This window comes from Typha latifolia, chromosome 12 (assembly GCF_019914945.1).
Source record: "Typha latifolia isolate L0001 chromosome 12, TyphaL0001v2, whole genome shotgun sequence".
Lineage (NCBI taxonomy): Eukaryota > Viridiplantae > Streptophyta > Magnoliopsida > Poales > Typhaceae > Typha > Typha latifolia.
This window is the reverse complement of record NC_133097.1, coordinates 8,427,192-8,444,303: the sequence shown is the minus strand read 5'-3', so window position 1 is coordinate 8,444,303 and position 17,112 is coordinate 8,427,192. Positions and strand designations below refer to the sequence as shown.

General features: G+C 38.0%; 4 protein-coding genes across 5 annotated transcripts; 1 reads left to right on the top strand and 3 right to left on the bottom strand.

Annotated features, from left to right (window-relative positions):
• Positions 1–500: 500 nt before the first annotated feature.
• On the bottom strand, positions 501–4,455 carry LOC140798805 (uncharacterized). The gene is made up of 7 exons (XM_073152859.1): positions 4,268–4,455; positions 4,118–4,195; positions 3,382–3,488; positions 2,822–2,899; positions 1,968–2,069; positions 1,687–1,768; positions 501–901 (listed from the first exon to the last, which is right to left on the bottom strand). Exons 1-7 carry the CDS (start codon positions 4,392–4,394, stop codon positions 783–785), a joined length of 693 nt encoding a protein of 230 aa, XP_073008960.1. The 5' UTR covers positions 4,395–4,455; the 3' UTR covers positions 501–782.
• Positions 4,456–4,851: 396 nt separating this feature from the next.
• Positions 4,852–6,628, bottom strand: LOC140799005 (vicilin-like seed storage protein At2g28490). The gene is made up of 5 exons (XM_073153100.1): positions 6,294–6,628; positions 6,032–6,213; positions 5,861–5,941; positions 5,414–5,773; positions 4,852–5,310 (listed from the first exon to the last, which is right to left on the bottom strand). Exons 1-5 carry the CDS (start codon positions 6,625–6,627, stop codon positions 4,852–4,854), a joined length of 1,416 nt encoding a protein of 471 aa, XP_073009201.1. The 5' UTR covers position 6,628.
• Positions 6,629–7,831: 1,203 nt separating this feature from the next.
• On the bottom strand, positions 7,832–12,112 carry LOC140799044 (probable serine/threonine-protein kinase PBL1). Of its 2 annotated transcripts, none has more exons than XM_073153157.1 (5): positions 11,861–12,112; positions 10,047–10,708; positions 9,420–9,677; positions 9,049–9,168; positions 7,832–8,724 (listed from the first exon to the last, which is right to left on the bottom strand). In XM_073153157.1, the coding sequence occupies exons 2-5, from the start codon at positions 10,677–10,679 to the stop codon at positions 8,098–8,100; spliced, it is 1,638 nt and encodes a 545-aa protein (XP_073009258.1). In that variant the 5' UTR covers positions 10,680–10,708; positions 11,861–12,112; the 3' UTR covers positions 7,832–8,097. The 2 variants fall into 2 exon arrangements, with proteins under 2 accessions (XP_073009258.1, XP_073009259.1); XM_073153158.1 differs by having other exon boundaries at positions 11,886–12,112.
• A 2,561-nt stretch (positions 12,113–14,673) lies between these two features.
• On the top strand, positions 14,674–16,156 carry LOC140798738 (chalcone isomerase-like protein 2). The gene is made up of 5 exons (XM_073152763.1): positions 14,674–14,888; positions 14,974–15,057; positions 15,296–15,451; positions 15,527–15,753; positions 15,844–16,156. Coding segments are annotated over exons 1-5 (630 nt in total). The 5' UTR covers positions 14,674–14,887; the 3' UTR covers positions 16,006–16,156.
• The last annotated feature ends 956 nt before the right edge of the window (positions 16,157–17,112 follow it).

The following is a 17,112-nucleotide window of genomic DNA, read 5'->3' as shown; positions in this document are numbered from 1 at the left end:
CCCCGCACACTTTAAAATGGCAAGGGCATTGCAGAGTGGGGTCCAGGTACAACGGCCGGCACCCTGTAGCGAGGCAGCACCGGGGAAAAGACCTTGGAGGCTATCCACGGTGCTGAGGCGGCGGTTCAAATTCCGGCTGGTCTTCAGTGGCTGGAGGAGGTACTGGAGGAAGGAGGAAACTGAGCCAAGTGAATCCAAGAACTTGCCAGGCTTGAAGTGGATGCACTAGAAATTTGTTGTGTTCATAAATATATTAATCTTTGTATATTCCTCAAAGAATAATATGAAACAAGAGGACACATCTTAAGAGCACGAATGATTCTGTCTTCAAAGTATCCACACAAAAAAAAACGATTTGCGATATATACCTGACAAGCTTATCCCTACAGTGCAGTAATCGTCTTAAGAACCCTGTATATGGCAGCAAATAACAATGAAAGAAGATTATGTATGTATTAATCCATACTTCATCTGCTGTTATTAGCTCGCATCAAATCATCTTGGAATTCAAATATGGATGGATGTTAGCAAGTAGATCTTCTCTCGTGTGATGTACATTATTCATGATAACCGACCTTTGACAGGGTCAGGATCTGTCATTGAGAAAAATCGTAGGTTCCAAATGACAAAAGCTAGATGCATGGAAATCTCTTCGCAGATAATTTGCTACACTTATATGTATAAATAACAGAGTATACATAAAATGGGAAATTTTGGGACAAAGTTTTCTATCCGGCAAAAAACCAAGCAAAACCTCAGTGGAAGGATTAGTTAGTGTTGTCTTATGCCCTGCTCATGTATTGGCCAGTTCTTGTGTCCACCAGAATCTCTTCACCGGTGTTGACAAACAAGGGCACATTAACAACAGCACCTGTATCAAGTGTTGCCGGCTTTGACCCTCCTGCAAAGCAGATATTACATCACTCAAATTAGACATCATTTACAACTTGGTTTTGCTTAGTGCATAGAACCTAGATGTTTTATATCCTTATAAGATGCATAACAATAGAGGCATAAAGCTAATCAAGGAGAAGCAAATAGTAATTCCAGCTTAGGACCTTGTTCCCCTGAGAGAGTCAATAAGATGGCCGTGAGAAATCTATATTTTCTGGTGCAATATGGGTAAATGGATTTATATTGATCCATATATAATATCTTGTTAGTCCATTTTACAGAGTACTACCAGATTTGGAATATACATAGGGCAGGCCCAGCTCGGCTCGGCTCGAGAGGTGGAAAAATTCAGCTCAGCTCGAGCTCGAGCTCAAGCCGATTCGAACCGGAAAAGCTTAGCTCGGCTTGTCTCCAACTCAATGAGGCTCGCGAGATTGGCTGGGTAACTAGAAATTGCTTTAATTAACTACGCTATATAACATTTATACATTTATTTTGATATATATATATATATATAATTATCTCACATATTATATATCAAGCCTATTTAAGTCGAGCTCAAGCAAGCCGACTCTAGCTCGGCTAGGCTTGATTCTCGAGCCAAACTCACGAGCCTCGTGAGTCGGTGAGCATTTTTGACAGCTTTATTGTCAGGTATATAGATATAGCCTAAAATATCACATGTTGTCCCACAAGTCTAGGACCATTATATCCCAGATGCATTATTGGTGTAGCAAATATGAATCATAAAATCATAGATGGGAAAAATAAAGTTAAAGCAGCAAGTATTACCTTGTGCAGTATCACCTCGTAGGCCAGGATCCACATCAACTACAGTCAGCTTAACAGTGATGGGAAGTTCAAAATCAATAATCTACAAAACAGTGTTCTGTTCATCAAGTCCTTGCACATTTGAATCAGAATCATGGTACATAAGCACAACTACAAGCAAGCATGTCATGTGCAAATCAAGCTCCCTTGGCGCATATATGCAACCAGACATTTTCATTGTTCCTGGACATAACTTGACCAGAAATATCAACTAGCGTATGAAAAACAGAAAAAGGAAATACCCGTCCATTCCAGAAGAGTAGACTGCAATCCATTCCCTCTTTTAACCATTTCATTTTGTCACCAACATCTGCCTCATTCAAGCGAATTTCTTCATAACTAGCCTGTGAAAATATTTATATTACCAACTAACCAACAGCATGTCTTAATTAGGAGCTACAACACCTAAGAAACAGAAGAATAGATGTTTTTACTCCAAGGTGGCAGTGAAGCACTGAAGCACATCATACATCTTCAGGGAGATTGAAGGTTTCACTTCTTCCAGCTAAAGGGGCAAGAAATGTCCCACTAATAGGACTTAATGTAGAAATTCTCCTGTATCTTCATGTACAGCTTATAAATCTGGATTGTGGAAGAGTCAATTTATTTTCAACATGATTCAATATTTCCTTCCTTCTATTATATCTAATTAGAAATATAACTAGCATCTCCAGTGCATGTATAAATGCATCAACCTAAAGTGTAATTGTAACAAATTTCATACACTAGAGCTAGAAGCGCTCCTTGCAACCAGCACCACAGTTAAAGCAATTCCTTTCTATTACCACAGTGAAGCAAATTGGCTGCCTTCTTATTATACCTCTATATAAGACAAGATCATTCTGTAGGAAAAATTGGAAGAATACTGAATAGCAGTTTTTATGAAGAAAAGAAAAGAAGGTTAAAACTTAAATATCATGCTTATGGAGGGAGTTTAGTATATAGCACTTTTAGTATCCAATGAAACCTGCGAACTGACCCTTCCAAGGAACTAGTAGCATGATTCAAGAAGACAAAAAAGAGGGAAAGATAGATAGGAAGAAAAGAGTCAGCTTTTGATTGTACTCTTGCACTAGTTGAAAGCATACAAATTTACCAAATCCATGAAGACAAACTGGTTGCCATCTTTGTATGTGAACTGTTTGGTCTCCTTCACAATATTTGCCTCTTGAATCTGAAAGAACAAAGCATGAATAAGTAGATAATACTGATCAAAATAAGATACACTAATAAAGTTTATCTGAAAACAGTAGCTGGCTGTGTATTAAACAATGCCTGAGAATGCTGTGAGCAACTAAATTATTCCATAGGATGTAATGAATAAACTAAACACGTAAATCATTCTTTACATGTTTCATGGGGCTGTATGAAGGAGATGATGACATGAAAAATTGTAAAGTGAGAAGTGAGAACAGCATCGTTTGCCCACATGATTCTGGAAAAGCTAATTTTCAGAGATATGTGGAGAGATGCATTGTAATAATTTAAAGCTCCATACTACAAAGATTGTGGTCAACGTAGTGGAACTTTACGGGGACAATCTCAATCACATAAATTTATTCCTTATCTACTAAGTCCCAAACCAAGAGTACATATGCAGCTTACAAAAATATCAGCTCTTAGAAAATACTACAGAATGTTCGGTCCTATATTTACCGTACTTCCAGCTCGAAAGGTTTTCTCAACTGTGTTGCCTGTTACATAATTGCGCATTTTTGTCCTTACAAATGCCGCTCCTTTCCCAGGCTTGACATGCAGGAACTCTACAATTACCATCAGAAAGAAGAAATTAATCTAGAATACTACAAGAATTCATAACATAGTAAAGCTAATGTTTATTAAATAAATATGCATAAAAAAGCAACCACAAGTAACTAGTTATTTATTCGTGAACAAACATCTTATTACAGTACAAAAGGCTAGAGTATAAAGTTTGACGCGTCATCATTATTTTTTTCCACCCAACTTTTTAATTCCTGCACTTATTTTCCTTAACGCACTATGTATGTTTTCTTCGTATAAATTATAAAACATAGCTGCTCGGAGAAAAAACGATACCTAATTAACCGTACCAAATAAAAAAAGCAGACGAAATACTGTAAACATGCAATTCTTTTTTCAGAAGAAAATATCAAATTAGACCCAGTGCATCGCTACTTTCATGACACATTTATTCAAACAGCATATGTACAACATAAATTTCTCGTCATACAATATACACAGCACTAAATCACTTTATCCCCGATACAGAAAACCCGAACGTTATTCTCTCTTCTTCAACCTTATTCCCCTCAAATGGGCCAAAAGAGTACAATGCCAATGTCCCTTTTCTAACTCGATCGTTTTTGGAACAAAATGGTGAAGAATTTATAGGAAGGACGAAGCCACGTACCCAAAACTCTCCAGGGAGCTCCATCGACCTCAATATTGGAACCTACCTTGATATCATTGCTCGAGAAGGCGTATATCCCTGAACCCAGAAACTCTTGCAGTCAAAACCACAAACATATAGAAGGCAAGAGAGAGAGGAGGTCAATATTACTCGGAAATCGCGAACGAAGGGGGGTGAGCGGAAGCGACCGTGGTCTCAGGAGCAACTGTGACGGATTACGAGGAGAGATGGAGGAGGAGAAGAGGTGAACGTTGGAGCCGAGTCGGAGGGAAACCATTGCTCGCTTCCCCTTCTTTCTCCGGTGGTTTTGGAAAGCGGTGGTTCTTTACTTCTTCCCCAGTGTTGATAAGGTATTGGAAACAGAGTAAGACACACATTCACCCTTCTAAAATTACTTATTTACGTATACATCCTTGGACATTACATATTTGCATATTTGGGCTAATCATGCCCCTATGTAGTCATGTTACCTTTTCAAAACTAAAAATTAAAAAGGAAGAATTAAAGCTATTATTAATCATATTAAACTGGTAGTAATAAATATTTTTGCATATCATGCAATATAAGCACAAAAAAAAACCTTTGAAATTATCACAGAGATAGAGATAGAGATAAAGTTTTTTTAAGAGTGAGAGAGAGAATCCTCCTCGGTATTGGCAAACATAAAGACGGTCCAAAAAGAAAAAAGAAACAAAAGATATTAGGAAATTAAGTAGATGACCTTGACCATGAACTCATGCAAAAAAGACCCTCTTCCTAATTAAGATCGCCTCTCCATCCTTCTCCTTTTTCTTCTTCTCCTCCTCCTCCTCCTCGTGACGAGTCCAAGAAGGCAAGATAATTCCCTCACTCTGAGAGTCAACCAACTCCTCCAGTTGCTTCTCATTGACTCCAAATGCAGCTGCAAGCTCACGTCCCCTCATGCTCCTTAGCACCGAGCTCGCGCCGGCGAGGAACTGCGGCCGGTTCTTCCTCGACGACGTCGTGAAGCCGAAGAATTCGAGCGGGCCTTCTCGAGCTGCCACTTGGCAGAAGGGGAAGTATCGCGGGATCCAGAACACGTCCCCCGGGCTCACCTTTGCGTTCATCGCCGACGATCCGTTAGGGAAGACCACCTGAATTGTGCCTGTGCCATTGAGCACGACGCCGTACTCCGTCGCTTTAGGGTTCAGATGAGGTGCCACCATTGATCCCTGCAATGTTAGTTCAATGGTCGTTTATAAAAAAAAAATTACGTCTTATCCTACTTTCACCCAGAGTTCTCTCATTTATAAAGTTTTGGAGATCATCACTTACTGCAGTGAGATTGACAAGATAAACGCCAGTTCTTGTGTGTTTAAGAGGGGAGTAGGCATGTTCATCGATGGCGATGCTCCATCCGTATCTGTTCTCATAGCTTGGGTTTTCGTCGTAGAGGTTGTATGCATGCGAAGAATGGACATGCTCATGGCTCTTCCCATGCAGATAGCCAAGGAGCTTCCTCCATGACCATGTACTATCACCATCCTGTTCTTCCTCATCATCATCTGCAACCAATTTTCTCTTTTCGCCCATTTGCGTCTTATATTGAAGTATGTCTTCTTCCTCGTTGTTCAAGTAAATGATTGGCCCATTCTTTTGGCTTCCCATGATTATGGCCAATTCTTCACGTGTAATCTGTGTAAATTAAATTCTTTTAGAACTTATATACGTTGTACAGTAGCAATTAAATAATGACAAGTTGATTAAGTTAAACTGCCTCACGTTAAGGGCAGCTATGAGAGTATTGATATCAAATCCAGCAAGCACTGATGTCGGATAGCTTCCTCCTCCAATGAAGAAAGACTGCAGCAACAAAGAAAGCTAACTCATGTGTCTAAATCTAACTCTAAATCTTGATAGATTATGGAGGAAATTATAATGAACCCTGTTAACCTCATAAGACGCATATCCAAGGCTTTCAGACGAGTCGAGGCTGCAAATTATATGCAACCTCTCGCTCTTGCGGATGTTTACGACGTAGAAAGCCGACCCGCCCGAGATCACGCTGACATCGCCTCTCTTGAGGTTCTTCTCCACCAACTTATCCTCCTTGATCCACGCAATCTTCGCCTCACCTTCGCAATTCGCAAATCATACAATTAGTCGAATACGAGTAACTCAGAGATATAATATACTTAACAGATTAGTAACATACCTTCTTGGACGAAAAGGATGAGATTGGCATCAATGTATTGGGGAATTAAGAGGGTGTTGGGCTCCATGGAGATGAATCCAATGTACATGGGGTTAGGGTCAGCCTTCCATCGATACCCCGAAACCACCCGGATGCCACCGCCGTCCGTCTCAACCACCTTCTTAGGCTTCCCCAGTATGAAGAGACCCTTCCCTCCTTCTATAAAGCCTCTCTCATGGTCATGGGAAATCTCTAGCTCCTCCGGGTATCCCTTCACTGCCTTCAATGACAAAGAGAAGAGTAGCAACATAGCCATAAGCTGCAGAGCCATTTGGTTTCTCATGGCACCAACCATCTCTATTGTTCTCTTCCTAATTCTACTGAGCCTTTCAGTTTCAGTGAGGAGTCGTGGAAGAATGGAGGGGGGTTAAGTAGGGTTGGAGGGAGAATGTAGGGTTGACACGTGTCCTTTATGTATGGTGCCTGGAGGTTTGACTTGGCCAAGTCAAACTATTAGGGATTTCCGGAGATATCTTCTGATTAACCCTTGACTGCTTCAGTTTATAGTAAGGTTGACTTCAATGGATTAGAATACTTTAGTTGGGCCAAGACCATTATAATGGCCAGTGGGGCCACCGTAAGAAGGAAAGGAAAAGGAATTATGTCGATAATTTCGTAATCATAATTATATATTACTAAGATAATGCTTATGAGGAATTATTTAACCATAAGGTAATGAATAATTAGCATATAAATAACATGATTGTTGCTCTTGTGGATGGTGTCCGACACTTCGGGGACAAGGACATCCCGCCGACAAGTGTCGGATTTGTCGTCGAGTATTTGATAATTAAAAAAAATAGACACGCTGTGAATAAGCTCTCAAAAATAAACCCTCAAAACTCAAACACACAATTAAAACTCTCAAAATTTAAACTCTAAAATCCAAAAAAATTCAAATTGCAACCTAGCTCAATGCCAACGAGCTCCTTCTCCATAGATGACACTCCCAACGATCTCCTCTTCTCCATAGATGACACTCCCAACGATCTCCTCTTCTCCATAGATGACACTCCCAACGATCTCCCTTTCCCTCGACGACGCTCCTGACAAGCTCCTCCTCCTTTGACCACACTCGTCCCGCTAACCTAGGAGTAAATACATGGAAGGGGTAGGTGGATTTTGAGTAGATGGGTGTGGTTTTTTTTTTTTTTTACACAGCACTACAGTAGTTAGTAAAATTTAAATTATAAATAATTTTATTTAGTGATATAAGCATTGTGAGTTAGTGATTGATATATATATATACATTATTTATTAATTTATTTATTGTCGTATCCTAGTACTGTCCATATCCTTTTTTTTTATTTATCATATAGCAGTGTCCATATCGTGTCAGTGTTCATTGTGTTAGGCTAAACAATAATAAAATCCATCTTAATTCAAGTCTTGTGAACGCTTAAGGAAAAAGGGACCATCAATCCGTTCTGCTCAAGAAATCATCTGTAAATTATTTGAAATTAGTTGGAAGTTACATAGAAACAGGTGTTTGATGAATCTGAAGAGAAGAAGAATAGAATTTTCCCTGCATATTCGTTTATTGAAGAAGTTATACAGATTCCTCACAGAAATCTGATGTATTCATTCACAATAACAGCCACACACACTTGATTTATCTACAGATTCTGAACCTAAAATCATAATTCTACCTAAACAGCAGACAGATAAATGAGCATACGATGATACTTTATTGTACATTATATTGGGAGACTTGGAAGCCAAAAATAATAAAGTCATCATATGGGGAAAAAACCAATATGGACAATCAGAAGCCTTCAACCCTGGGCCTCTGCATAATAGGAGAGGATGGCCTCCTGGTAGTGCTTATCCTGGTTTCTTCCAATGTAATTGTGGACGAGCAGGTCTGAGGAGGGAGAAGTACAGATGTCGATGTCCGAGGTGAAATTAATGGCTGGCTTCTAGAAGGAGGTGACGGCGAGAAGTTCACTGCAGGTTGTGGTGGGATGATGCCGTTGAGACTTGGAGACTTCATCATCAACTTTCCTGAAGCAGCAGATGGTTCTTGAAGTGGGTAGCGGCAAGGGTACTTCATATCCTGAACGCTAGCAAGGGACTCCACAATGGCCCTCATGATAGGCCTTTCCGATGGGTCCTTCTGGAGACATTTTAAGGCTAAGTCAGCAACAGTTCTAGCAGCCTTGGGTGGAAAACGTCCTTTTATGCGGGGGTCCATGATGAGGGATAGGCGATAATCATCTGCAAGAAACGGCTTGCTCCATTTGACAATGTTTCGCTCTTCTTTTGGGTAGCGAGAATCAAGATTCTTCCTTCCAGTCAATAGTTCGAGCAGTACAATCCCGAAACTCCAAACATTGCTCTTAGGAGTTAATAATCCTTTCTCCAAAGTCTCCACAGATAGGTTTGCAGTAGCCTGTCAACAAGCTAACATAGCTTAGACTATTATGAATTTCAAGCAGACGGCTTATTAACAGACCAAGTAGTAGATCAGCTCAATTTTATTTTTTGGGTGCTTAGGGCTTCAATCATTCAATTATTTTTTTAAGGCCAAAAATTGGATTGGAATTTTCAAATAAGACAAAAGAAAGAGATCCTCCATTATGAATACATTGGAAAAGTGTTTACAAACTTTTGAATCATGCATTGAAAAAATATGGCATCTGCAGTTGCTATCTCTTACTGTAGGAAGGACAATATAATAATGTGGTTACTTTCTTTATCAATAAATAGCACTCACCGTAGATGCATTACAGATCTCTGCATCAGTATTATAGACAACACATCCATATCCTGATAGCTTTGCACTGAAATCCTTATCAACTTGTATATTTGAAGTAGAGAACTCATTGTACATGGCCTGTTGCAAATAACATCTACCATAAGAAAATTGCTAGATAAAGCATTACAGTAAACAGATACAGAACAATGTATAATGTGGTACTTATAGAATAGTTTATCGATTAAAATGTCACCAAGTGCTAACGAAGATAGAGCCACATTCTTACAATCGTAAAGCTTAAGAGAAATGTTTTTTTTTACTTGCATACTTGTTTTCCATGTAATATCAGGTGGCAGACCAATCAAATCAAGGATGAAAACCAAAATCACCTGAAAAGGCCCTTCTTCATGCAAGAACGCTAGACCCCGTGCAGCACAGAGGGCGACTTTCATCCGCGTAGACCAATCAATGGAAGGACCATCAGATTTTCCATGTAGTAGTCTATCCAAGCTACCATGATAAAGCCTCTCATAAACCAACATCCGTTCATTAGAACCCTCTTGAGCATGAAACCCTATTAATTTACACAGATTGGGATGCTGCAGGGACGCCAGTGTATTCACCACGTTCATGAAGTCCTTCAAATCCTATAAAATAAAGACCATAAGGTTCCATGAAATATCTTAACTGTTATACAAAGCAAAAAGGCTATCATCTTTCTTCCTTGTCCAAACTATATCATACCTAGTGGACTTTCTAGAGGGATTGTTCTTGGGTTGTATAAGCCTAGAATGTTATAGAGAAGGTAAACTACTCTACCGGTCAACTTCCATCATAATTTTCCAAGGCAAGTCCTATATTCTCATTCTGCTTTGGCTAGAATTTGACATCAATTTTTGGAGAGTTGATGTCAGATTTAATTTAACCTCCTCATGCATTGGAACTCAGTAGTTCCAATAATTTTACCTTAGAGAAAAAGAAATAATTGCAATTAAATTCTGATATGAGCAGCATACTTGAGAGGAGGGATGTGACCGAGTAACTGTAGCTTCAATCTTCTTAGAACCAATTATTTCATCTCCAAATGTTGCCTTATATACTGTTGTTGTAATACCTTCTGACACACAGCGATCACCAGAGAAATATTGGCAAGCAGATGAAACCTCTTCATAAGAGAAGTTACGAAGACCACCACCCCCTAATGGAGGCAATGGCAGAGGGCCAGAAGTTGCAATAGGCCCGCTGGCAGTTCTTGCTTTGAAGCTTCCCAAATTCTTCAAAACAGAAGTACCTTCTGGTGATGGAAGTGGAAGAGGAATAGGATTTGAAAAATGTTGCTCCTTTACTGACCCTCTACCTTTGACCTCTTCTTGATCGTCAATTTCATTGGCTGTAAGAGCATCCTCATCAGAAAAAACAAGGCTAGAGGGAGCAGATAATGCTCGAGCTCTGCTGTAAAGCATTTTATTTGCCGCTTGTGACGTTTTGCTCCTATTTCTGAAACTTGCAGGAGCAGATTGAAGGGATGGTCCACGAGATTCAGGTTCAGGAAGTCGAGATGTCCTACTTTCCTTCATATCAGTAGCTTTCTTATTTATGATGTGCACACTTCTCTTTTTCTTATATTTAAAGACAGTAAAACAGCCCATCTTGTGAGTATTGGAGAACTAGATATTCCCTGCATAGGAAACAATAATATGAGACTGAAGTGTAACAGGAGTAAAATTACAGAACCTAAAAATAAGCAGGACTAGATCATAAACAGTTGCATTTAATGAAGGCAAAAGCCGCAAAACAACTCTAGACTTATAATGTTGGTCTCATCTGCTAAGGTAATTGAAATTTAATTTAAATAACTATTGCTGAATAGTTAAATCAGAATTTGGGGAAAAGAGTGAAAAGATTGATGCAGCGCAATTTGAATTCTATGGAAATGAATCGCATCAGCTACCACTTATGAAATGTGAATATATTATTGTTCAACATGTTGAAACCAACGCAGTCTAAACTTAGATTTGAAATAGTTTGCTTGCTTTTCAGCACCTAAAATCATTTCCACTTTATTTACTGGACCTATCTCCAAGGCTTCACAGCAATATCTCACACTCTAATTTTAACAAATTCAATAATTATTCATATCTATATAACCTTAAAATCATGAATTTCATTAACATAAACCACCAAAGTTACCTGAAGAAGTTGAGCCAGCCTACCATTAAATGTTGATATCATCGTTCTAAAAGGAAGAACTCTAAAGTGGCTTGGTAACGCCAATAAATCAGTAAAAATATCATCATCTCACCTAAACCAATCCCGTCAGTATTATATACATATATCCTCCAAAAAAGATTTAAAATATTACCGACAAGATTATTATACTCTACAAGTGATCTCTTCAACTGATCCCATTTAAAATGATATTTGCGAACAATTGTAAGTTCGCTATATCTAGCCCCAATCATGTTAGAAGAAAAAAAATCTCAAAATCGCAAGTTACAGAATTACCCGTACGATTAAGATTCCAAATTTATATCAATGAAATGTATACACTTAGAAAACGCATCTGAAAATTTCAAGGAGAACCCAATGAAGAAAAGAACAACGAAGATTCAGCTCTTCTCCAACCAAAGCTCCTCCAGGGAAACAGATGTTCGAACATTGATGATCTAGCTCAACATAGTTCTACCAGAAACTAAAAAGGAACCAAAAAGATCAATTGAGCAGAAAGCGATATAAAATTCTCACGGTCGGGGCAAAAAGTTTTCATCTTGAAAACAAATTCCATCTAATTTCCTCAAAATACACGAAATTGGGAGCAAAAAAGTAGTACCCAAAAAGGATGGCAAAGATTCCACCTTGGAGGAACCAACCCCTCCAGCTACGCCACCACGCGGCGGATCCAGAACAAGATGCTTCCTTGGCGAAGATATAGAAACCCTAGTGGAGAGGAAGGAGAGGAGACAAGAGAGTACAAGGAAATAAAAATAACAAAATAATAATAATAATAATAATGACAATAATAATAATAATAGGAAAAACAGGGGAGAAAGGGGAAAAAATATATTAGCGGGGAAGAGAGAAGGGATTGCAGTGGTCAAAGCCGGAGATATTGCCGAAAGCAACTACGAGGAAAACCTTTCCATCTCTCCTTTCATCTGTTTACAAAAAACACCTTCAAGTTTAAGAAAATTACCAAGCTATGCTTGCTAATTTTTCAGATTTATTCTTCTTATTTGTCAATATTGTGATTAGAATGACTTACGAGCTTTTGCTTTTGCTGGAACAAGATAACGTATTGGACCGGAAAGTAAATACGGAAGAGTAAAAGGCCACTTTTTTAAAATAAGTCCTCTAATTTACAAAATTACATAAATAAATCAAAGTAGAGGGGGCACAAGGAATATTCACGGGATAAATTTTGAGAGTGGGCCCTATTAAGAAGTCGATGTGACAACCCGGTCAAAGTTGGAAAAATAATTTTCAAAGCAGTTTAGGTGCGGTCAAAGATGAGAAGGAATTAGGTGTTGACCGTCGATCCACCGTTGGATTGAACATAGCTGGAGGAATCGACGGTCATAAATTGAGGGATCTGCGTGAATGGCCCCGAAAGTCGAACAGTATGAGTCACGTTTGTTGGATGAGCACCACATATTAATTTCTCCATGCGTCATGATTAGCACAATCATGTGATTGGATCTTGCACGAATCTCCATCTTGATCATCTTAAGTCGATCAAGGCCGTCCAGTACTGAGAGTTCTCGGCTAGTTTTTTTCTATATAAATTATTTTCTCAATCAATGATTTTTATAAAAATATTAAACTAAAAATGATTTTATAAGGAACATTTTTTTTTCTATTTTTTTAGTCGCTTCAAAATTTTCTACATAAGCAGTCAACTTGTTCATCAACTTAATTATAAATCGCTGACTAGGAAAATAATTTATAATATATCTAATTTCGTATATAAATTTTAAAATAAATTAGGCGTGTACAAGAAGGTATTACTTCATATATTCTTACATTGTAGAAGTATTTTAAAGTTCTCATTTATATAAATATAAATACTATCGTAATTTTTGTGTAAGTAATGTAGAACTCAACTATACATTTAAAAGGTTTACAAAGACACCTAGTTGTCTAGTTACTTATTGAAAAAAAAAACCTACTTTGAGAAAAGTTTAATTTTTTCACTCAATACTTGTGGGTTCTTCATTGTTATGCGTGGATAGAAAGAGGATGACTTGGCCACCAAACAGACCGTAGGAAATAAGGACGTCTCTTTTTCTCACTCTAGAAAGCAAATACTAGATATTACTAAGTATAAGGAAATGGTTTGGTCACTCAAAAAGACAAAAGCTTCTCAATCACTAGTCTAAACACAAATTTATGCTATGTTGAACAAGTGATTATCAAATGGAAAGTAGGAAAAATGACAAAGTAGCTCAACGTGTACTTCAAAGTTGATGACTTATAAGATTCTTAGATCAATTGTACAAATCTCAATTCAATTCTTAAGAAGATAAACTTATTAGAAGTCTTCACTATTAATTTACCTTCTTCTTTTTTTGTTGCCATTTTATCTTCTTATAGAGGAGGTGGTCTAATTTGTTGAATAGATTGAACACTACTTTAGTTTAAAATTTTGAAGTTAATTATTGGATTGAAGTCATCCAAATTAAATGAGAAATTTTTCAGGAAAGTAGAAGAAGCTCATTAATAGATTCCTATAGTACTAAACTTTGATTGGAATTGAAAAGAACTTTCCTCTTATCGTTCTTTCCTTCTTCTTTCGTATTATTTTTCGACAATTTATTACTTTTTAAAGTTCCTTCGATCACACACTGAAGAATTTCCTTAGAAGTTTTTTTTAAAAAAAATAATTATTGTCTGGTTTGGTCTTTAGACTTGCCAGTATATCATCGATAGTTCTTTTAGTACAAACGTAGTTATCTATGACAAAAGTAAGAAAAGATGGAGGTTTGAACTTTGAGCCATTCCTAGCAAATGAGAGCAAGAAAAGTATCCTCTCTTACATATGGCAAGCTTATTAAGTGAATAGAAGAGTGACAGCAACTAATACGTGTATGTTGAACAGTTATACACCCTATGAGCTTCCATGACCTCGAATTGAATCAAAGTCCGGCACGTCAAATTTCTTAATTATTTGACCACAACCTTGTACTATAATTTGAGAAATTGAAGATTTAATTATTACGTAAAATTATTTCCATTATATTTTTTATTTTGAAGAAAAGCTCGCACACACAAAATTTCATTAATGAAAATATTGGAATAGAGCGGCGGCTCTTTTAGTTTTTCTTTTAACCCTAGAGAAGATAAAAAGCTTAGTCGTTTTCATATCTTGGTTGAGTTTATACAATAAGTAGAAATAAAGAAGAAGAAGAGATTTTGACCACTATTGGTGAATTCTTATTTTCCACCTAGTTTAATTTTAGTTAATTATATTGCATCTAGTAAAAGTGGCTCACCGAGCTAAACTTGTTTTTATTAAATAAAACTATTATATCTGATGTGGATTAAAAGTCACATAGTCGCATAATTAAATTTTTAATGCACCTATTCAGGTATAATGTTTGGTGTGCATACCTACATCAGTCATAAACTGAGAAAAAAGAAAAAAGTGGATGCCTTTGATTTCTGTGCACCAACCTCCAGCCCTAACTTCTGGCTTGCAAGCTTGCAGCTAGGTGGAGGTAGTTAGCATCAGATATTGCCAACTACCTCCTACCTATCTTATAAAACCTCTCAACCTTCTTTCTCTGAATCACAATCAACAGCCAATACTCTTTAAGCTTGTTATTCACTGTCTCTCACCATTCATCACTCTCTTCTCATCAGTATGTGTACCTTTTCAGTTTGTTAAAAACTTTATCTTGTCTTAGTTTTGTTTATAAGATTCGATCTCCATCTCCATTTTTGCAGTGGGCTCTGAGATGGTTATGGTGGATGGAGTTCCATTTCCTCCTGATGTCACAGTCGCCAAGCCTTTGGCTCTCTTGGGTCATGGCAAGTACTGATAACTAACACTACTTTGGTTAACCTTTGTGGAATTCTAGGTTGTTATTTCTTTCAGGACTAGCATGTTGTCAAAGTATTCATCTCTAGATTCTTGTCTATATGTCAGATTGATCTGATAAAAACGTATTTTCCAAGTATGAAATTTCAAACACTCAAATATGATTAACACTGTTCAAGAACAAATTTGATCACAGACTTATGACTTCAGATTTGTCTTCAAGCACAGGTATAACCGATATTGAAATCCACTTCCTTCAGATCAAGTTCAACGCAATTGGGATTTACTTAGAGAATGAAATTGTAGCACATTTGGGCAATTGGAAGGGGAAAACGGCTGCCGAGATAGCCGAAGATGATGCCTTCTTCGAGGCTCTTGTTTCAGGTGAAACAATGCAGACAGAGTGAAGTAAATGGCCTAAATTAAAGAGAACTAATATTATGTAATCCTTTTTGGCAGCTCCTGTTGAAAAATTATTCAGAATAGTGGTGATAAAAGAAATAAAAGGCTCCCAATATGGTGTGCAATTGGAGAGTTCTGTGAGAGATAGATTAGCAGCTATTGACAAGTACGAAGAAGAAGAGGAAGAAGCACTAGAGAAGGTAGCTGAGTTCTTCCAGGCCATCTACTTGAAGACAGACGCAGTGATCACCTTCCATTTCCCTGCAACATCTCACACTGCAGAGGTGAGGAGTGAGGACATGCCATGCTTAGATTAATATAGCTATATTAATTTTGCTTGTTAATCTAATTCCTCTCATTGGTTTCATGTGAAGATATCATTTGCGACACAAGGTAAAGAGGAAGTAAAGATGAAGGTGGAAAATGGCAATGTGGTTGAGATGATCCAAAAGTGGTACTTGGGTGGGAGCAGAGCTGTGTCTCCCACCACTGTGAACAAGTTGGCCGAAAACCTTGCAGAATTGCTTTCCAAGTAGATTTTCTTTATGAAATCCTACTCCAAATAAACTGTTGCCTTCCCCTTGACATTGAGGAGAGTAGTTAGCTCTAGTTCATGGCGTGCTATGCTTGCAATTTGTTGAAGAGTTAGGTGGGTGATTAATGAAATGGTGTATGTGAACTAGTAAACTTGATGTCTACAAGTATTTGCTGAAATCAGTTCGGGTGATAATCTTAGTAAAAATCTTCTTCTAGCACTTGGGGTTTATTAAAAAAAAATTTTAAAAGTTTTTAAAAGAAAATTAGGATAATCATATTTCCGATCAATAGACTAAATCATCCACAAGTGGAGTATTTCCACACGCAAGTATTTAGTTGTCTAACCCATGCAGTGACCTAATTGTATTGTCTCATGTATCATAGATGGCTACTCGATTGTCTAACCCATGGATAAGCTTAAGGTCTCTTTTTTAACAATCAAAGAGAGTGTTTAAGCCCAAATTATGCCAATCTTGGCACGTCAAGGATATGATGCCCAGTCCATCTCAAAATCATAGCATAGAATGATTCATCTGGTTCGCGATAATGACACATGACCAATTGCTTGACGACAACAAGGCTGCAGTGAAACTTTGTCTTTGGACGTATCAAAAGTTGGAACGAATGCCAAACCGCATCAAAAGTTTGAACATTTGCTCACCAACTTGGAGTTGGAGATGGGCTCGCTCTGATTCCCTACCCATCACCTACTGAGGGAGACCCTAAAGATACACTTGTGTGGGCATTTGACGCCTCTTCTGGGCTCCAACTCTATGGCACACTAAAGATACAAACAACTAACTCGTTGATGACCATAGGATTGGGGGGATTTGAGATTCTATTCCAGGCCCATGAACTCTTGTTCCTTAGTGCTCCACATATGCCCTTGCAAAGCGATCATAGTCCAAGTATTTGGAGGTTACAATTAGAGGAAAGCAACACCAATGAAGTGACTCATATGGTTGTAGGATTTGTATTCTCTCCTGCCCTTTTGTGGTTCAGTAAGACAGACCCATGACATCCCACCCAAGGAAGAGGTGCTTTTGATTGGTTGTCGGACCGACGTGATTCAATCTATTTGGGATAACTACGCATGTGCTTTACTC